Here is a 20647-nt window from a genome sequence, read left to right as displayed (position 1 = left end):
TTACGCCGTAGACAACGGGTTTATTAGTTCCAGTCGAATTGTTGATCATTATGCACGCTTCTATCGATACTTCTAACTCCCGACGGTATGGTATTGATACCAATACTGATGATTAAGAGACACCCTGGTCGTCAACATTACGCTTGCGGACTTGACGGCAGGTCCACAGCTCGGACGTTTGAGATACCCCGGATCCATACTTCGCGGTCCGCCATGCTCGAGCAAAGATGACAAACCTACGTGTGCTTCGGTGATATCACCGTCTGAAATTTAAAACCGCTCGTACTCGGTAACATTGCTCGAATCTTTATGAGGACTGTCGCGCCCAACAGTCTGGGAGTAAATAAAATGACCTCTTCCAACATCACTCACGTCATTGTTCAAGTTCCAATTTACCAACGACCACTTCTTCTCATCAATAAATCATCGACAATAATCAAAAATGGCTAGCACGACCTCTCCAGCTGAGCCGTGGTCTCTTAAGGGTAAAACTGCCATCGTGACCGGAGGCTCCCGAGGAATCGGCAGTGGGATTGCCGTACACTTTGCCCGCAAGGGCTTGGAAAACCTCGCCATCACGTATGTGGCGAACAAGGCCGCTGCCGATAACACTCTGGCAAAGTGTCGCGAACTGGGTGTCAGGAACGCCGTTGCCATCAAGGCAGATTCAACAGATCCGACAATCGCCCCAAAGATCATCAAAGACGCCCTGAGCGCACTCAAGGTTACGACTATTGATATTCTGGTCAACAATGCGATTCTCTCCGACATCAGCAACACGTCGGACGTTAAGACGCTCCAGGCCAAGGACTTCAATGATATTATGGTCGCAAATGTCTACACTCCTGTCAGCCTGACAACTGCCTTCATGGAGCACGTCCCCAAGTACGGTGGTCGCGTCATCAACATCTCCAGCATTGCTGGCAAGATGGGTAACCCGAGCCCAATCATGACGTACGGAGCCACGAAAGCCGCGCTCGACAGCTTCACGAGGTCTTTTGCAGACACCTTTGCCTCAGACAAGGGAATGACCTTCAACAGCGTCGCGGTTGGGCCCACGGAGACTGATGCGCTGGCCAAGGCGAGAGAAACGCATCCGGAGTTCATCGAAAAGCAGAAAGAGTATATTACTGTTGGTCCCCGTCTCGGAAACACTGACGATATTGCCTACATCGTTGGCTTCCTTGCGAGTGAGGAGGGACGTTGGGTCAATGGAGCTGCAGTCAGTGCAAACGGTGGACATCGCCAAACTCTTGCTCTTTTTGGCTAAATTTCGACTTTCATCGTATGACTTGTACACAGAGCTTTCTAGTGGAGTGCGTGAATCAATCACAGTGCTTTGAGTAGATAACCGCTTATAAAATTATTCACTTGACTTCCGTCCCTCCCTTCCTGCCGCATACTAAGTATGCTCATATACCTTAGGGTCATCATAATCTCCATCACATTGGCAGTCGGCAATCGGCATCTTACTAAGTACATGTACCCAATGAAGGGGAGTATATTCTCAGCTCAATGTGAATACAGCTAATGGAAAGCTAATGATAAGACTCAACCACAAATCGAAATGTCATGACTTTGGATACAGAGAAGTCAGAAATCCGTGCGAGTTGCAAGTCCCCGTAATGTTTGAACATCGTCTGGCGGCCACTATCCAAAGGTTTACTTCTAACCTTACCCAGTCAATCACATGCAAGTCTGACTTTCTTGCCCCCCTCAATGCTGTTCCCACCCAAAAGTGTAGCTTATTATAGCTCACTCCACACACGCATCGTGCATCGCACCAAATATGGCGACTTCCGGGCTGCTCCGGCTCCCGACATCCGAAACGGCGGCCCGGGTATCCGGGCAGTTGTCCGTATACCTCTCAGTTCTCGCCTAGAGTGCTCACCTCATTTTTCGAATTCGATAGTTTCTCTATTTGAGTATTTCTGGATCGTATACTGTCCTACTTGTTGGTGCATGTGTTGAACATGGTGTCTCAAGATCTTGAGTCAACTTCATCAAACATGCAGCCTCCTCCACGAAAGCTTGTCAACATTGATCAGATCATCGAAAACGCTACGCTGGCAGAGAAAGTGTCGTTGCTTGCTGGTAAGAGTCCCCAAATGGGCCCAAATGGGAACTCCATTCAGTCGAGTCCCTAGTACTGACAGCTTTCGGGTAAAGGCTCCGACTTTTGGCACTCCACTCCCCTTCCCCAGTACAATGTCCCGGCCATCAAATGCACCGATGGGCCCAATGGCGTCAGAGGCTCACGATTCTTCAACCCTGTGTCCGCACTCTGCATCCCCTGCGGTAGTGGCCTAGGAGCAACGTGGAATCCTGAATTGATCGCACAAGCCGGCCAGCTATTGTCAAAAGAATGCGACGCTAAAGGCGCCCATGTCTGGCTTGGTCCAACGGTTAATATCATTCGCTCGCCGCTGAACGGCCGTGGATTCGAGTCCTTCTCCGAGGACCCGCACCTGAGTGGGATGCTTGCCGCAGCCATCATCAGGGGTATCCAATCCCGGGGGACTCTTGCGGCTCTGAAGCATTTTGTGGTTAATGATCAAGAGACTGAGAAAATGTCCCTTGACGTGCGTATGTCTGAAAGAGCACTGCGAGAGGTTTATCTCTTACCTTTTCAGATCGCTCTTAGAGATAGCAATCCCAGAGTGGTGATGTCTTCTTACAACAAGATTGGTGGCCTGCATGTTTCTGAGAACCCCATGATTCTTCAAGACATCCTGCGAAAAGAGTGGGGGTTTGATGGCCTCATCATGAGTGACTGGTACGTCACATACTGTTCTCTTCATTCTGTTTCTACATTGTGTTAATGTGGAACTAACACATTCAGGTACGGCACTTATTCTTGTGAGGCAGCGCTCAACGCTGGCGTTGACATCGAGATGCCCGGTCCTAGTCGTTACAGAGAGAAAGAAGCCCTTGCCGCGGTCTTCTCGGGCAAAGTTCACCAACACACCATAGACGAACGAGCACGAAAAGTTCTGCAATTCGTGAACGACGCGGCATCAGCCCGTGTCGAGAAGGAGGAGACTATACGAGATGTTCCCGAGGACCGGACCCTGAATCGTCGTTTGGCAGGCGAGAGTATCGTGCTGCTAAAGAACTCTGCCAACCTCTTGCCATTGTCACCCGAAGACTGCAGTGAAGTTGCTGTCATCGGACCAAATGCCGAGCTCGCAGCTGCATGCGGAGGAGGCAGCGCAAGTCTCCGGCCCTACTACACCAGCTCCGTACTAAAGGGGATCTGGGACTCTCTACCACCTACAGCCAAGGTACACCATGAGCCTGGTGTTTACGGGCATATTTTGTTACCACCGTTCACAGAAGAAAGTGTTTGCGACGACGAAGGCCGGGGAGGTGTAACTATCGAATTGTTCAACGAACCACATTCAACCAAAGAGCGGACGGCGTTTGACCGTGTCACAATACCGGACACCACCTATCAGCTCATGGACTATGAGCATCCCAAGAAAGGAGACACTTTCTTCATGTCCATGCGCGCTCAGTTTGTCCCAGAACACTCTGGCACGTACGAATTTGGCCTGGCCACTTATGGCATCGGCGACCTATTCATCAATGATGAGCCGGTCATCGACAACTCAACAGGGCAAACGCCAGGAGGCATGTTCTTCGGCAAGGGTTCAGCCGAAAAGCGAATAACATACGAGATGACTGCTGGAAAGCGATATTGTCTACGCGTTGAGGCCGGTAGTGCTGCGACGTCGAAAGTGAAGGGCGGCTCGCTATTGGCGATCCCCGGTGGTGCGTGTCGGCTGGGTGGCTGCCGCAAGATTGACCCTGAAGAGGGGATCCAAAGAGCCGTCGAACTGGCAAAGAGATGCAAACACACTTTTGTCGTTGCCGGACTAAATGTGAGGAACTCCTCGGCCGGGAATGCATTTACAAAGCTGACGAAAAACTGAACTCTAGGCGGACTTGGAAAAGGAGGGCAAAGACAGAGACACGATGAACATGCGACCACAAGTGGATAACCTCATCGCAGCTGTTCTGGAGGCACAGCCGAACACCATTGTTATCACTCAAGCCGGGAACCCAATCGACATGTCATGGAGACATAGTGCCATCACAATGCTTCACAGCTGGTACGGCGGCAACGAAGCGGGCAACGCCGTGGCGGACGTTGTCTTTGGACGCATCAATCCTAGTGGAAAGCTGCCAATGACTTTCCCAGCTCGGCTAGAAGACAATCCTGCATATCTTGGATTCGGCAGCGACAACGGCACGGTGTACTACTCCGAAGACATCTTTGTGGGGTACCGGTGGTACGAAGCGAGAAAGATGGAGGTTGCGTTTCCATTTGGGTACGTTGGCTCGTTTGTATTGAACTTGAAGCCTGCAAGCTAACAGTTCTTTCAGTCATGGTTTGAGTTACACTACCTTCCAAATTTCGGAGATGCAGGTTTTAGCCTCCAGAGTTCACCTCAGCATAGAGAATACTGGGCGAATGGCCGGCGCGGAAGTTGTCCGCTTGTACATCAGCTACTCGACAGTGATCCCCAAGTCACGATTTGCGCGTCCCGTCCGTTCACTCGTTGGATTTAGAAAGGTTTTCTTGGAGCCCGGAGAGAGGAAGAATGTCTCCATTTCTATCTATAACGTGGTTCATCAGTCAGCGACGAATATCAGTCAGCGACGAACTTTTTCCCAAATGCGGTTTGCATTAAACCACTCCAACCTTTGACGCGTAATAACTCCACAACCATTATGCCAATTTACACACAAGAAGACAAGATACTTCTAGCCATCGAGACTATCCGATCAGCCCGCACCGCCGGCCGAAAACTAAGTATGTTGCGTGCTGCGAAGACTTACGGTGTCCCCGAAAGTTCCGTATGCCATAGAATGAACGATCGACCCCGACGCGAACGTGCCCAACCCCAACGACATAAACTTGATGCGATCGAAGAGAAAGCGCTTCTCCAATACGTTATTGAGCAGGATCAAAGAGGGTTTCCCTTGCATCTCGCTGGTGTGGAAGATATGGCCAATCTCCTGCTACGAGCGCGTAATGGCAAGCCTGTTGGCAAGCGATGGGCCAGGCGGTTTGTGGACTCGCAGCCTGCTCTCAAAACCAAGTTTAATCGTCCATACGATTATCAAAGGGCTCTTCAAGAAGTTCCTGAGGTTATATCAAAGTGGTTTGCGCTGTTACGCAATATGATGGTCAAGTATGGCATCCAAGAGGGGGACCTATATAATTTCGACGAAACTGGCTTTATGATGGGCATGATCACCGCGTCAATAGTAGTAACACGCGCTGATCGACGTGGCAAAGCAAAGTCTGTCCAGCCTGGCAACCGTGAATGGGCTACAGTCATTGAATGTATCAATTCGGGCGGGTGGTGCATCCCTCCGTTCGTGATTGTCAAAGGCGCATATCACCTTGCTAGTTAGACCACGGAATCAGGTTTTCCTAGCGACTGGGTTATCAAACCTACCAATAATGGATGGACGGATAATCAGACGGGTCTTGACTGGATTAAACACTTCGACAAACATACTAAGAACCAAACGAAGGGCGTCTACCGGATGCTTATTATCGACGGCCACGAGAGCCATTTATCGGCCGAATTCGACAATTACTGCAAGCAGAACAATATTATAACCGTCAGTATGCCTGCACATTCGTCACATCTACTACAGCCATTGGATATTGCCCTTTATTCGCCTTTAAAACGCGCATATGGTGATGAAATCAACCTATTCATCAAAGCCTCCATAAACCACATCACCAAGTCGGAGTTCTTTATTGCCTTCTACCAGGCCCACAACAAAGTTTTGATTGAGGAAGAAAACATTAGGGCTGCTTTTCAAGGCGCTGGAATTTCACCATGGAACCCAGAGCATGTCATTGAAAAGCTTAATGTACGTTTACGGACGCCTACACCTCCTATGGCCAACCCTTCAACACCACCACCTTGGCAGTCGCAAACGCCCTCTAACCCACAACAAACCGTCTCGCAGTCCAATTTTATCAAAAGTCGGATCACTGCTCATCAAGGAAGCTCACCAACGCCAATTATTGCTGCAGTTGAGCAATTGTCAAAGGGTGCGCAGGCAATGGCGCACTCAATCACTCTTTTGACTGATCGGCTTCGTACCCTTGAGGATGCGAATGTTGCACTTGGTAAGCGCCGGAGGGCTAAAAGGACGCAGGTCCAGCTTGGAGGGGCGCTTAGTATAGAGGAATCTCAGGTTTTGCTTGAAGGGAAACAAAAAGGGAAACGTCCAGCACCTCAAGAGGATGAGGAGGGGGGTCCATCAAAGAGAGCCCAGCCAGCTCGGAGACGCTGTGGTGTGTGTAGCGAGACCGGTCATAATGCGCGAAACTGTTCTAAGGATACGGAATTGTCAAATAATTCGAGTAGTAATGAGGAATAGTTAACTCAATGTGTTGTGGTTGTGCAATAGTAAATACCATTACGTGCATGTGTGGGCAGTACACACTGCTCATCTGGACCAACGAGGCAAGCAATGAGGCAATACGACTGGTATTGACGGTTGGTTGGTGATGTTGTGGTGAAGGTGGCTGCGGTGGGCTGGATCAACCAGGAGGTGGATCAGGCAGCTGGTGCCTGGGGCACCAGCCACTGCCTCAGGTATCCACAGTCCCACAGCATGGGAAAAAGTTCGTCGCTGACTGATATTCGTCGCTGACTGATGAACCACGTTAGGTACAGCACGGCTGTTTGGGATGAGAAGAGAAACAGCTGGTGTTGTGAAAAGGGACGGTACACTGCTTCAGTTGTAGGAGGAGGCGCGGCTTTGGATGGCTCCTTCAAGCTTGAGAAGGACATGTTTTGGAGTGGACTATGAGCAAGTATGAACATTTGCGTGGTTAATGTTGTTTACAAGTAGTACTTGGAATCTGTTGCTTTAAACGGACTTTAGACATGGTTCATGCATAGCCCCTAGGTCATCAAGAGCATGATATACTCCGCGATAGCTTCATGAAGCCTACAGTACACCAAGGCCGTCGAGAACGATCATCGGAGTATCATCGCAATGAGAGCATTGCCATATTAATCCCTTGTGTTGGGGCCACCGAGTATTAAAAGCACCCAGAATCAGCCATATTCCAGTCGTTTTGGAGAGGCATGAAGGTATCCAGAAACAAGTCTGGCTGACATTCCCCGTAACTTGGTTCGAAACCCAGAGTCATTGACACATCGTACGGCGCCGCGCTTGCACCGAAGCCGGCTTCTGAAAAGCCAAAGCCGTTGGCTGTCATATCCTGAGGCATTGGCATGTATGGCTGCGAGCCATGCTCCTTTGACATATCCGGCATCATGAATTGCTGAGGTGTGACACCATCTGCGCCAACCCCTGTTGCTTGCTCGCCTGACCGGTACTCTTCCCTAGTATCCTCTTCGCCGTCTTGTTGAAACTTGAGTTTCCGAATCTCGTCCGTTACGCTGTACTTTGAATACACCTCTGGGACTGAGCCCTGCGCGCCTCTTTGGATACCAGGTTGTTGAGCCCCGGTCGCCTCGTTTTCAGATCCTGGCTGTTCGGCCTCCCAATTCGACCTGAGCGGACTCGAGTCCCCAGAGTCGCGCTCCACATCGTGGATAAGGTCTGAGATGCCACCTCGCAGAAGCTTAGTCGTAGGATATATCTCAGCTGGCGTCTCGAGAATATCCGAGCACGCCTTCAGCTTGGATATCAGAACATCCTTGGGCATGTTGGCGAACTGGCTTGAACCAAGCCTTGAGATAACACGGGCGGAGTGGAAAGTACACATCACCAAGGCTGGATCTGTGATGAAGATGTCTTTCTCCATGTCAGTCACTGTGGCCATGATGTTGGCAACAGCAAGCGCATGCTGGAGACACTTGTCTCTGCAAAAGGAGACCAAGTCTTGAGGCAAAGTTCTCAACTCTTCCACGGGGAGACCTTCCCGAAAGCCTGGTATCGTGAACCTGTACATGTCGCATTGGCACTGATGCCACCAGGTATGGAACATGACAAAGGGGGTACATTGTGGGGTGTAGGCTCGGAGAAAGAGGTTCTTTTTGTCGAACGCGAATTGTGGCGGAAGCGATCGACGCAGCGCATCGAGTTCTTCGATGAGCCCCTTCAGTAGCGAAACACATTCGAGCAAAGGCTTTCGATGATGCGTGATCGTATGAGATAACCTAGCCGTACTGGTTAGTTGGGGGCTCGGGTTAGATCGTCCAGGTGGATGGAATGAGCGGATACCTTTGTATCCGATCTCGAATGTCGAGGACCCGGATATTGTTCGCCATCAAACCTAGCTCTAAACAACATTGGTTTTCTGGAGGCTTCAAGGGTTCCGTCATTACGGGAATATCTAAACTGAAAGACCGCTCATGGCAGGGAAGTTGTAGGTGTATTGTTTCCTTCGGACAACCGGTGAACTCTGTTCTTCCACTGGAGTAAAGCGTCTCCATGGTATAGATACCCCACATAAGGCGCCGGCGACGCTCTTGAGTGAGGAAACTCAAGCGGCCATCCTCGTAGTTGAGTCGCATCATGAACGCTAGCCTTGCAGCGAGGCATGCAGATACTAGCATTTTGCTGAATCGACGAGCAATGATGTGGTCCAGTGTAGTGAGCATGAGTGCCTCGATATCCGACATGGAAGGCTCACTAAGCCGCATAAGGAGCTGCATTTCCGACTCTTGGATCCATCTCGTTGCTTGTTGTAGACGGTTGGTATCCCCTGCCGCGATATAGCGGGCTGTGAGACCACACATTGCCTTTAGAAGGCGTGGGTTGTAGGTGTCCTGTGCCCAACTTTGGCAAAAAGTGGCCTTATGGATGAAGCCATAGCAAGGTATTGGATAAACAAAGTCGAAGAAAGCATCGATGTGTTGCTTGATAATCGTCTTGTTTGAGTTCAACTCGCTGCACAAGAGAACAAGTTTCAGCGAAATCGAACGGACATGTCTTTATTTGACTTGCAAGACAATTAACTTACAACCCAAGTGATGATGCCGGAGAGTGCGCAACGGAGGAGTCTCGATGCATAGACGAAGTTCTATTATCCATACTGTTTTCCGAACCACCACGCACTGCAGCAGACGGTTGGGATCGGAGATCCGAGGCTGGATTTCTGGTTGATGATGACTTAGACATGTCTGGGTACTGGCAGTCAACGCCCCGGTAAGAGCATCGCCGACACGAGGGTTGCGTGCCGCAGCACTTTGTCTTCTTGTCACGGCATTGTACGCAAGCAGTGCGCACGCGACGCTTCTCCAGTCTCAGATGGCTTGGATCACTATTGTTGAGAGTGGAAGAATTTGCAGCATCCGGTAACTGATCTGGTGCTGCAAAGGAGCAATGGAACTTGAGCCGACGACAGTTCTCGCAACCTCCAGGTGCGCCGTCACATCGGACCTATCGGCTACGGGTTAGGAGACCCTCTTCCCGAAGGACCGCGGCAGGGAGACTCCGGGTGCAAGTTGACCGCGACTTACCTTGCGGTTCCGGCACTGAAAACATATCTGCAACCCTTTTCGGGGCCGACCCGAAGCGCGATATGGATTAGGCGTCTCCATGTATGAGTCTTACCCGCAGTATTTTCTGCTCAAAAGAGTGTAGATGCATAAGGTCGGGGGACGGGGTGGGAAGTCGGGGGAAGAAGAGATGACATGTCTTCCGCCCGAGTTCCGCGTTGATTTTGACTTTCTCCCCTCCGCCCGAGTTCCGGCCCCCGGGGCTACCCTAGTCGAACGCCAAAATCCCAAGCGGGCGGTCACCGGGTCCTTCACCCGCAAAAGATTTTCCTTCTGGACCTCGTTGCTGAACCCCTCCGTCGCACCGTGGCTTCTCCATTCCTCCACTCTCCTCCAGGAATTCATCCCTAGCGCCATGAACGGCTTGCTTCCCTAGTGGGTTCCCCAAGTTGGGGAAACCTCCTCCGCCATGTGTTTGTTCGTCTCGTGCGTCTGATCGGACGACTCTATTGCCAGTGAAAGGGGTGATTAGCTCAGATTAACGGGGATCCCTGGCTCCACTCGACAGGGAACGACGTAGCAACGTAATAACCACGAGGCGTAGAGTTTGATTCCTTCAACGCGTCTGGATACTTAAAGACCAGAGAATGCATCGCCAACTTCACCCCAGGCACCCTGTCATTTGAGGCAAGGAGCTGAGGTTAACCGGACAGTCGTACAAAGATCTCTGAGATCTCCCTTTGCAATGGCGCCCAATCGGATTCTCAAACACTTCAACGGCACTCTGGCTGCGGCCTTTACCGTCATCGCCGTCTCAACCTTCAACTACGGCTTCGACAATGCTGGCTACTCAACAACCCAGGCGATGGACGCGTTCCAGCGCCAGTTTGGCGACCAGAATCCCGCAACTGGCAAGTGGAAGCTTCCTACCGGCTGGCTCGCCCTGTTCAACAGTCTCAACTATATCGGCTTCGCGGCCGGCGTCATTATTGGTAGTCTCGTTAGTGCTCGCTGGGGTCGCCGGTGGTGTATATTCGCAATGAGTGCGTGGGCCGTGATCCCTGCGACAATCGCGATAACTTCGAGCACCAGAGAGCAGATTATGGCCGCGCGCATTCTCAACTGTAAGTCTTATGCCGCACTGATTCCCGACCATAATCGCTGACTTGAGATGAAGACATTTACGTTGGTATGGAACTCGCTGTGGTTCCGGTTTACCAGTCCGAGATTGTTCCCTCGGAGATTCGTGGATTTGCAGTCGGCTCTTACCAATTCAGCTTGATGGTGAGCTTTCAATGTCCAATCAACTGATAGACTTGCGCAACTAACATTGTTCTGTCAAGTTCGGTACTCTGATCGTCAACTCTATCTGCAGAGGAACTAGCACCCTGGATGGCAATGCATCTTGGCGGATTCCCATGGGCCTGTTCTACGTTATTCCTGTCATCGTCATGGGACTGATCTTCTTTATCCCCGAGGTAAGCTCAATCCGACCACAACTTCCCCTTCCAACTCACTTCACAGGCTAACTTTCATGCAAGTCGCCTCGCTGGCTGTTGACCCAGGACAGAGTCGAAGAAGCCCAAACGTCTCTAAGGAAACTCCGAGCCGGCACCATCCCAGACTCCGAGATCGATGAACAGTTCGCCGTCCTCCAGTACGCACTGAAACAGGAAGTCGAACAAGGGAACTATATGGAGCTCTTCAAGGGTGTCAACTTGAAGAGAACCGGGATCGTGATGGCCATGAACTTCTTTCAGCAAGCAACTGGGCAGGCTTTCGCCTCTACCTACGGTGCAATCTTCATCAAGGATATCGGCACGGTCAATCCCTTTACCATGACCATCATCAATGCCGTCGTAAACCTTTGCATGGTCTTCGTCGGACTTTACCTAAATGATCGCGTGGGACGTCGGTACGTATTTGATCTACCTTACTGTAGACTGGACCATATCTGTCGTGCCTCTTTAGCCATCCATGTACTGACCTTACAACCCAACAGACCTCTTCTTTTGATCGGTGCAGTATGGCAATTTGCCGCCATTGTAACCATGGGATCACTGGGTACTGTGGCAGACCCATCATTCGCCGTCAAGACAAGCATCGTGACCATGCTGACGGTCTTTGCCGCCGGCTATGTCTTTGCATGGGCGCCTCTAAACTATGTCGTCACGACCGAGATTCCCGCCCTCCGACTGCGCGATGCCTCTCAAAGGACGGCGTCAATGGTCAATGTCTTGGCCAACTTCCTCGTCAACTTTAGCATCCCGTACCTGCTCTATACCCCTGGCGCAGGATTAGGTTCAAAGGTTGGTTTCATCTTTGCGGGAATCCTGGTGCTGGCGCTTGTCTTTACGTGGTTCTGCATCCCTGAATTCAAGGGCAAGTCTCTTGAGCAGATCGACCGGATGTTCAATGAAGGGGTCCCGCTGCGCAAATTCGGCAAGTACAAGGCGGAGGACATGTTTCAGGCTTCGCCGGAGGACGGCGAAAAAGGCGGAGTAGTTGTGGCCGCAAGGCACACGGAGAAGGCGTAACGCGGAAGGAGGCTCATGATGTTGTATCCAACGGTCACTATATGATTACAATTTCTAGATCAGGAGCGAAACCTAGGCCCGTCAGGGGCATACCTTAGGTATCGCACGTTGCAGAATTCCAATGTGTCCCAAAATTGTGCTGTGCCGGCCCCTTCATCAACTGCTTAGTGGCTAAGCCTCTATGTACGGGCTTATTGTTGGTATACACGTCAGCAGGGCAACCGTACGGTTGGAACGAAGTGTCAATAATGGTCTATTATTGCTGCGTCTTGAGGTGGAAGGAGGAGATTGTGGGCAGAGCCCACGATCTCCCAGAAGTGGTATATAAGTGGAAGGGCCATTTGTAAGTGCCCATACCGCCTTCCGGATCCATCTTTTCTGCCGACTGCTAAGAGATCCAACACTTATGTTTCTGTATTCCGACGAAAGCGTCTGGTCAGGAGCCAAATCGGGGTCAAGAGTGTGGTTGAATATGGCTGCAGAAAGGCTAGGTTGTTTCATGATTGACCTCAACAACCTCTTGTCGATTGTTTCGATCTTCCTATCCTCGAGGAATAGGAGCAAATTCATGTTCTGTTGGTTCGGTCGGGACGGAGTGACCTGCCCGTTGCGGTCCCACCCGAGACGGCCCGGCACGGCGGTAAACCCCCATTTCTATTGACTGCATTCAAGACGTTGTTACATCGGCGTGGCTGATGCCAGGGTCGGGCTCAGCTGGTTTCGCAACCACTGTGTCGGGCCTGTTAGGGTAGATAAGAATGTGTTGGTTGATGAACTAATTCTCGTTCCTGGCCTCCTCAAAAGCCCCTGATCCAACCTGCTACCAATAACATGGTGCTATCCGACCTCAAACAGCCCCTGCATCCAGATTCGGCCTACATCTCAATTGGGTTGATGATCCAATCAGCGTCAACTTCGATTGCTTAACATTGCCTCGCAATGCCAAGGTCGCTGCCTCCATGCCACGTGTCTGCAATGAATCTGCCTTGTCGGGATACATTCACAGGCGGAAACTGCCAAGGGCTGACGATAGTGCCTCTCTCCTAGTCTGACCGACAATGTTAGTCAGAGAAGAATGGCTATCGAACTCTTCACCCCCCTTTTTGGTATAAAGGCCTCTTGGGCTTCGCTCTGACTGTGTTCCTTCTCGAAGAATACCTGCGGCCAGTTTTCATATTTCACCGACACCATCAAGAGACTTCACCCGTTCAAGCAATCTTGTCTGAACTTTATCAAGTCAACTTTCACTTTCGTCAATCCGCAATTCTATCGCTCTCCCCTTGATCTTGTAAACTCATCACTCTATTGAGCATGGCCGAATTCACAACCCCTTCAACTACGTCTGGCTTATTCGAGTTCGCACGCAAACCGTCATATTTTGCCATGTGTCACGAATCAGCATATAGAGTAGCTCATGGAAATCGGGATCTCAACTGTGGTCTAATCAACTATGGAAAAGGGGAAAAGGGAAGCCCTCGAGGGAGCACCTTTTGTATGCCCATACCCCTGTCTATCCCTTATCTCTACCCCTGAGATATCCACTGCTATACCTCTTTCGTGACACCATGTCACCAGTCGGTGTCAGCCCTGAGTCGCAGGTCGACTCTGCCGCTGGCTCTGAGGCAGCCTCCCCAACGTCCGACAAAGATGGCGAACAAGACGAAGCTGATGTCATTCCCGAAAATCCGTTCGACAGCGAGAGCAGCAGGGTTCTGTTCGATGCCATTGACAAGCTTTAATCCTGTGGAGTCAGCCAAGAGCTGGCTATTCCCCAGGTGAGATCGGCCCATCCCTTAGCACCTTGCCAAAGTTTTCAAGCTGATCCCCATCTCAGCTGGTCATTGTCGGTGGTCAATCCACGGGAAAGTCGTCACTGCTTCAGAGCTTGACCGATATTCCCTTTCCAGTTGGTTCTGGCTGCTGCACTCGCTTCGCCACAAGGATTGTATCTCGGAGAACCGCGCCTGGAAGTCGCAGCTCTGTCAAGGTGCCAAATGTCGAGCCTGATATCCCATCGGGTGCGGAATAGCTCCATTTTTGCCAAGCCCCAAAGTACCCACTATTTACCCATTATAACCCCGCATTTAAAGGGGTACTTGACGATACGTCACTTCTCCCTATGCTCTGTTACCTGTTATCACCACTATGACTTACATTTTGATTGATGCTATGATGTCTTCTGATGATTCTGATACCTCGGTTGCTTCTAATACTTCTGTACGTAGCTGTATAGTAGTTGAGGTACATCCAGAAAACCTTACTACTGCCTGTAATATAGACTGTACGGCCAAGCGCTGTGATGCCGCTATAGTCCGGCCTTACGGCTACTGAATACGGCCCTCCGGGTTCCTTCTAGCCCTTTGACGTACCGGCCCGGGCCTAAGAGGTACGGGGGCTGCCGGCAAGCCCGCTTGAACTATTCCTTTAATACGTTCCGTAGAGCCTCGTAGAGTAGTGGGTATAGTGGACGAATGTAGTACCGTTATCTAAGGAGGGCCCAAGGGCTAGACGAGCTAGGATATATGAGTGGAGGAAAACTTCAGCAGACGAGATTTACCTCTTCTTAGGGATCCTATTATATATAGGGATCCATAAGGAACCTAGATTATCAACCTACTGGTCGACCCAGCAGCAAAAGGAGGATCCTATCCACCTATTTACGCGGTTTATATCCCGGGACCGTTTTCAACTACTGCTCCGACGACTACGGATATTCGATACTGCGGAATTCCAGCCCGGGCAGTCCGGGCAGCCCAGCCGGGGCCGGGGCCGGGGCCGGGCCTAAGATCAAATGCTAGATGTATATCGGAAGGTTAACTAATGGTCAGCCCAGATTCAAGAGACTGGGGATTTCCTCTATATACCCGGTTTAGACCTTATAGTTGACGAGGCTATGGTCCGATTTATAGGTCGATCTCTTGAGACGACAACGATTCCAACGAAACCTACCCTAACTGGCTATAAGATCTGGATCCTTGCCTAGTCTGGCTACTGTATACGGTGGCTGTGGTACGTATATGGGAAGGGCCCATACGCATTAGTCCCTCAGGCATAGCCAGCCCAGCCAGCCTGTTTAACCCAGCCCGCCCGGGCTGTCCGGTCGGCTAGGCTAGCCGGGGCAGCTGCTGGAAAGCTGGCTCTGTTGACACCAATGTAATAGGTAGTAACTACTCTTGTTTCCCTACTACCAGCTGCAACCTACTACGTATTTCTTGACAACCTCTTCGCCTCTATACGTCTCTTTCGTACCCTACGGAATCAACAAGTTGGAGCTTCTGGTACCTGCCGGAAGGATAGTGGGATAGATAAGATCCTAGTTGCCGAGAAAGAGACTGAAGGACGGGGTATCCCCTGGGGGGAAATACACTGTATCCCTACTTTAGATGGGGAGGTAAGCTGCTAGCCTGCCCAGCCCTGGCCAGCCCAGCTAACTAGGAATTAGGTCAATCGATTCACCTGGAAGGATAATGCCCTCGTACTCTTCCTGTCAACTGTCTTCTAGGACGGCCAGGAAGTTATTCGCAGCCGCCGCCGCCCAACTGGAGACACTGCTGCTAAAAAGACTGCCCGGTAAGTCTTTGGACTAGACGTCCGCAAGGACCTTCCAATCCCTAGGGCAATTGATGAGTACAATCATAAGATGAATGGGGTTGATATGAGTGACCAGATGAGGTCCTACTATCAATATAGCCACCCTATTCGTCGAGGAGGCTGGTAGTCAATTACTTGGAATTTCCTACTGGAAGTGGTAGTTGTAAATAGTTTCTTATTACAGCTCTGAGGCAGCCCTAGGTGGTAAAAGGTGAAGTCCTATTACCAATGGCGGCAGTTGCTTGCAGCCTAGCTTATCCAGCAGTTTGGACCATTAGCAGGGGGGCGGAAGCATTCGCGACTTGGACGGGCTACAGATAAAAGGAATACTTCTATTCCATGGGAATACCATAGGAAGGGATCAAGGGGAGCTAACTTACTTTGTTCCTACTATAGTAATAAGGGGGTATTAAGGGCCCGACGCCAGACCCTAGGTATAGTATTTGGGAATAGCCTTATATAGAAGAAAAGGACGCGGAAGGGCTGCTTAGACTGTAATGTCAACCTCCACGAAACATCTCTCCAGCTTGGCACGGGCTGTTAGTGCCATACTAAGGAGGGGCCCCAGTCCCCGCGGTTTGCCGCTGCGCGCTGGGGTGGATTAGCTATACGCTAATCAAACCCTTAACAACGCACATTTTCCCCTCGAATCGAGCCGACGATTATTCAACCTAACGAGCCGCCGTCGACTCGAATTCGCCTTCCGCAGGCTAGACGAAGTCTTCCTGGTAGGGCAGGGAGCAGAGGTTCCATCTAGCCTCCCGAAGGAGACGGGCGACTTTCTTTCCCGGCGCAAGTGGCGCTTCCGGGCCCAAATTGAACATCACCGACCGACTTTTCGACTTCGCTCTCTCAGCACCTTTGCCCCTTAAACGATCGAAGACTCCCTCGAAGAGACGAAACGACCATTGGGTAGCGATGTATCCCATCGAGTGCCAATTGGCAACAGGTACATGCCCTTGAGGGGAACTGACCACTCAGGAGACAGCCAAGACTTCTTCTAGCCAACCAAAAAGCCTAGATTATGGATACTTCTGTTGTCTATATACTCTGACTATGAAAGAGGTACCAGCAATCATCCGAGTTACAAAGCGCTACTCCACACTGCAGGCACCCTGACCTCGTCTTTTTTCTGTGGGATCGTGAGTGTTGTTGAACAGGGCCTCGTACTGCGGCTTCATTGGTCCACTGTACCCACGATTCAACCAGCCTCAAAGGCACATACTGCTGAAAAAGCTCTAAAGGGGTAGTAGATAGACCCCGTACTGTTGCGGCGCGGTAGGGCACGTCGAGGGGGTTGAATTGGCCCGGTGTGCCCCTTTCTAGCGGAGGCGATTCGTGTGGGCGTACAGTTGCGTTATCACACCTCTCGGGCCTACATTGAGCTGTACAGGCGCTATCAAGGTCTTCGGGAAGTACTGCGACGGTGATATGTGAAAGCGCTGACGAATCAGACGCATCAGAGTCGCTTGAGGACATCGCGACAGTTGCCCATCTGTAGAAATGTTAGTTGTGGTGGTGAACGCAGCTGGGAAAATATAGGGGTTGATGACGTACCGTCATGTATTCCCGCGGTGAGGGGGCAAAAGTGGGTCAAAACTGGGCATAATGTACCTGTTGCCAATTGGCACTCGATGGGATAGCCACGGCTATATACAGCTATGCTCGTTACAGAACCTAACAGCAAGCCCTACAACCTAGTCTTACGAGGTTTTGCCCCTTGTGGTTTCCCTTGTGGCGGTATTACCTATTACGATATACTCCGGACGGTTACTGGAACGTTGTGTAAACCAGAAGCCTGCGGGCTCTGGGTCGAAGGATAGGAGATACTGGCGGAATTGCGTTCTAGGGACGACCATAGTACTGTCTCGGGCAAGCCAGCGGCACCCAGAGACAGGTTAAACACATAGTTGCCTTTGGGCACGATTTGGAGGACGAGCTGGACTGTATCTAGTGATAGCTATAGGCCTACGGCCCTCCACGCCATATACCCTTCGGGAGGTCTGCCGCAAGGGCGGCTGCGCCCTTGCCGCTACGGCGTTAAAATACAACAACAAATACAACAACAACACGACTGTAATGTAGCTCTTTGCATTGAGGGAGACTGCTGGTACTTGTGGTATACCCAAAATCTATAGGTAATAGAGGTACTTTTACTCTATTGGTTAGCTTGATTAATATAGAAGCCCTTATTGGCTCTACCCCGCCCTTGGCAAAAATGGAGCTATTCCGCACCCGATGGGATAACTGACAAATTTGGCTATCCACCGGATGATACGTACAAAGAATTTCCGCCTTATGTCACCGATCATCTAGGCGTCGAAGAGTTTACGCAACTCATGGAAACTGCAAGCCCTAATAAACCATTTCCTTCATATCTCTGTCTCTTACAAGCTTTGTGGATCACTACTAGGTACATGGGAATCAAGAGAGGCCAAAAACTTGCTACCAAGAACTTTGCTTCACAAGTTCTTCGGAATGAACTCTCGGGCCCTTTCCGATCGCACTTCAGCATTCTCGATGTATCTGGCATCTTCTCTTACGCTCATGATGTCAATGAGGACGAGGAGCATGGCGCAAGACAGATGGTTGGGGAGTACATGAGACAACCGGCGAACATCGTAATGTCAGTTGAATTTCAAATTTTAGCCATTTGCGAGACTAATGAGCAGCAGATGCGTGGCCGCCGCTACGGCTGATTTGTCCACTCAAGAGATCTTCAAGATGGCCGCCAAGCTAGTCGAGAAGAGTCGTCTTGTTGGAGTCTTCACCAAGTGCGACAGGCTGGAGGATCCAACTGAGGTGAGCTGCGGCTAAAATTCATGCTGTTAAAAGCTTGCTGATCTTTATAAGGTTATTGATATCGCCAGTGGATATGGCAAAGACTCTACAAGATCCATGAAAGACGGTTGATTTGTAGTGAGAAACCGATCTGACGCCGATGGTGAAGAGTTTGACTTCAAAGAAGCTGAACGCAAACTCTTCAGTTGCTCGCCTTGGGATAGGATCCCAGAGAATCGACGAGGCTCTGTGCAGCTGCAAAAATATCTCGGCAACCTTCTCTGCGCTCAGATTCGAGGTAACTTTCCCGCGATTCAAGAGTCAGTCCGGAGGTTGTTATCGGATGCCAAAGACAGCAGGAAGAGCTTAGGCGAGCCTCGTCCAAGTCATAGTCTCCGTCAGCAATACATCAGGGATATGGTTGAGAGGTACCATGTAATGGCAACCAAGACTCTCAAGAGCCCCGGATCCCTGGCCAAGGATAGCCTACGCGTAAGAGGACTGGTGCGTCGGGCAAACGAGAGCTTTTCATCTCAAATGCTTGCACGTGGTCATACGTACACCTTTGAAGACCATGGGGTAGACCCTATGACCCAGCTCTCCGAAACTATCACCGTCTTGTCACCTCCATGTCCACAACCACCAACCGGGCAAGAGCAGGTTACGACGCCACCAACGACACCGCCTAAGAAGCGACATGGACTGACGCCGCAACTATATACCAAACCTCAGCCCACCCGCGTGCCGTCCTTCGTGGATGAAATCCGTGAGCAGCTCCACATTTGGCAAACTACAGAGCTCCCCGGGATGGTGAACACAGAAGTCATTTAAATTCTCTACAAAACGCAATCAGAGCAGTGGCAACGGATTGCAGAAAAGCACATCGAAAACATTGCCGATGATGTAGAGACGGCTTCTAATTGGATTCTCGAAGATGTTTGTTCGCCCGAGAATTGTTCGAAGATCCTGTACGAGGAGCTGGCTCGAGCCCTCACCCATTTCCAGCAAGAAGCCAAGCAGAAAGCACTTCGAGAGCTCAAGGATCATTGCCGTCGAGAGCGAGAATCTCACCTACAGACGACTGACGCAAGGTTTCACGAAAGGCTGCAGACACTACGGACTGTTCGGCTTCTTAGAGCGATTGGCTCCAGTCCTGAGCTTCGAGAAAGTCTGGACCTGAACAGATCAAAGACTCTCTTCCGTCAAATCCACCACTCAAGCGAAGGAAACATGGTTAACGATGTGCATGATGTTAAAGTTTATTACGAAGTAAGTCGAGCCCCTTGCTATTCTACATCTGTCAGAAATTTCTAATACGGCCTTCAGCTTTCCCTCGAGGCTTTCATCAGATACATCACCAACGACATTGTCGAAGATTTCGTGTCTTACTCCAAGGGGCCGCTCTTAGGATTATCCACGGACTGGGTCCTCATGCTGACTGATGAAGAAGTTGAGAAGCTCGCTCGCGAGGATGATGAGACAATGGGAAGACGTTCGCACTTCGACGGAGTCATTGAGAAGCTGAATATTGTGCATGAAATAGCCGAGAAGGCTAGAATTCAGACTCGGAACCTTGGAGACATGTGAGCTTATCTCATTGAATACACAAGAGACTTAAGTTAAGCCCTGTACATTATTAGTGTGAAACAGAGATTGGTTTTCAAATGGCAGGACATTGTGGGAGTAAATTCGTTTGATTTACCGCCTTTCTCCAAATACACTGAGTACACATGCAGTGCATAACCCTTCATAACACCTTGGTACATCTTCACTCAAAAGACACGAAGTAACAGTCTGGGGGAATCTTACTGATGAAGGGGCAACCTAAAGCAGGATGACTTCTCGTGCATGAGGCTGTAACGAACGCCCTGTGCGGATTCTGACTTTTTACCTCAAAGGTAAGGTGCGGTTCCTTGGTGGCCCCGCGTCAACGTGTTTCCCCATGGGGCCATGGGGTTCGTGACGATCCATGATGAGAAGCTCTAGATAGAGTTTTCCAGTGGCGTGTTACCCGCGGGGACCGGCGAGTCAAGTGAAGAGTTGCGGAAAATCGGCTAGAAATTTGGACCCCTGGGAGCCGCAAAAGATGCAACCAACAAAGGGCTCATTCAGGGACGTGCCAGGCCGCTTACAGACACAGGTCGGGAAGCCGAAGCGACGCATATGCGGTTGCACATTCCTGTCCGGGATTTCCGTTTGGGGCAAGCCGAGAGTGAGACCGTGCAAGAAACAATAGAGACTCTTGTCAGCACCCGGTTAGAGATGAGATGGGGTGGTTAATGT

At 50.7% G+C, this 20647-nt stretch overlaps 6 protein-coding genes across 6 annotated transcripts; 5 read left to right on the top strand and 1 right to left on the bottom strand.

Annotated features, from left to right (window-relative positions):
* The first annotated feature begins 350 nt into the window (after positions 1–350).
* On the top strand, positions 351–1381 carry BDP81DRAFT_425496 (uncharacterized protein). Its single transcript, XM_060590224.1, has one exon. The coding sequence runs from the start codon at positions 443–445 to the stop codon at positions 1268–1270; it is 828 nt and encodes a 275-aa protein (XP_060446178.1). The 5' UTR covers positions 351–442; the 3' UTR covers positions 1271–1381.
* Positions 1382–2009: 628 nt separating this feature from the next.
* BDP81DRAFT_317198 (glycoside hydrolase superfamily) lies at positions 2010–4377 on the top strand (the record flags this gene model as incomplete). The annotated part of the gene is made up of 4 exons (XM_060584233.1): positions 2010–2094; positions 2170–2776; positions 2843–3884; positions 3943–4377. 4 exons carry the CDS (start codon positions 2010–2012, stop codon positions 4375–4377), a joined length of 2169 nt encoding a protein of 722 aa, XP_060446177.1.
* A 2707-nt stretch (positions 4378–7084) lies between these two features.
* Positions 7085–9557, bottom strand: BDP81DRAFT_316915 (uncharacterized protein; the record flags this gene model as incomplete). Its single annotated transcript, XM_060584208.1, has 5 exons — positions 7085–8171; positions 8236–8904; positions 8978–9277; positions 9317–9396; positions 9477–9557. The coding sequence occupies 5 exons, from the start codon at positions 9555–9557 to the stop codon at positions 7085–7087; spliced, it is 2217 nt and encodes a 738-aa protein (XP_060446176.1).
* A 643-nt stretch (positions 9558–10200) lies between these two features.
* On the top strand, positions 10201–11992 carry BDP81DRAFT_317544 (sugar transporter; the record flags this gene model as incomplete). The annotated part of the gene is made up of 5 exons (XM_060584268.1): positions 10201–10579; positions 10633–10739; positions 10799–10933; positions 10997–11370; positions 11458–11992. The coding sequence occupies 5 exons, from the start codon at positions 10201–10203 to the stop codon at positions 11990–11992; spliced, it is 1530 nt and encodes a 509-aa protein (XP_060446175.1).
* Positions 11993–13557: 1565 nt separating this feature from the next.
* BDP81DRAFT_393276 (uncharacterized protein) lies at positions 13558–14021 on the top strand (the record flags this gene model as incomplete). Its single annotated transcript, XM_060587812.1, has 2 exons — positions 13558–13701; positions 13827–14021. The coding sequence occupies 2 exons, from the start codon at positions 13558–13560 to the stop codon at positions 14019–14021; spliced, it is 339 nt and encodes a 112-aa protein (XP_060446174.1).
* A 3901-nt stretch (positions 14022–17922) lies between these two features.
* BDP81DRAFT_516910 (uncharacterized protein) lies at positions 17923–20280 on the top strand (the record flags this gene model as incomplete). Its single annotated transcript, XM_060595887.1, has 6 exons — positions 17923–18209; positions 18259–18385; positions 18437–18452; positions 18504–19130; positions 19218–19633; positions 19691–20280. The coding sequence occupies 6 exons, from the start codon at positions 17923–17925 to the stop codon at positions 19949–19951; spliced, it is 1734 nt and encodes a 577-aa protein (XP_060446173.1). The 3' UTR covers positions 19952–20280.
* Positions 20281–20647: the final 367 nt, after the last annotated feature.

Source organism: Colletotrichum phormii (genome assembly GCF_030913505.1).
Source record: "Colletotrichum phormii strain CBS 102054 chromosome Unknown BDP81scaffold_8, whole genome shotgun sequence".
Taxonomy (NCBI): domain Eukaryota; kingdom Fungi; phylum Ascomycota; class Sordariomycetes; order Glomerellales; family Glomerellaceae; genus Colletotrichum; species Colletotrichum phormii.
The sequence above is the reverse complement of the archived record's forward strand: the minus strand, read 5'-3'. Positions and strand labels throughout refer to the sequence as shown.

Excerpts from the sequence above, each read along its gene's own strand:
- BDP81DRAFT_425496 (XM_060590224.1), top strand. The coding sequence starts at position 443 with ATGGCTAGCACGACCTCTCCAGCTGAGCCGTGGTCTCTTAAGGGTAAA.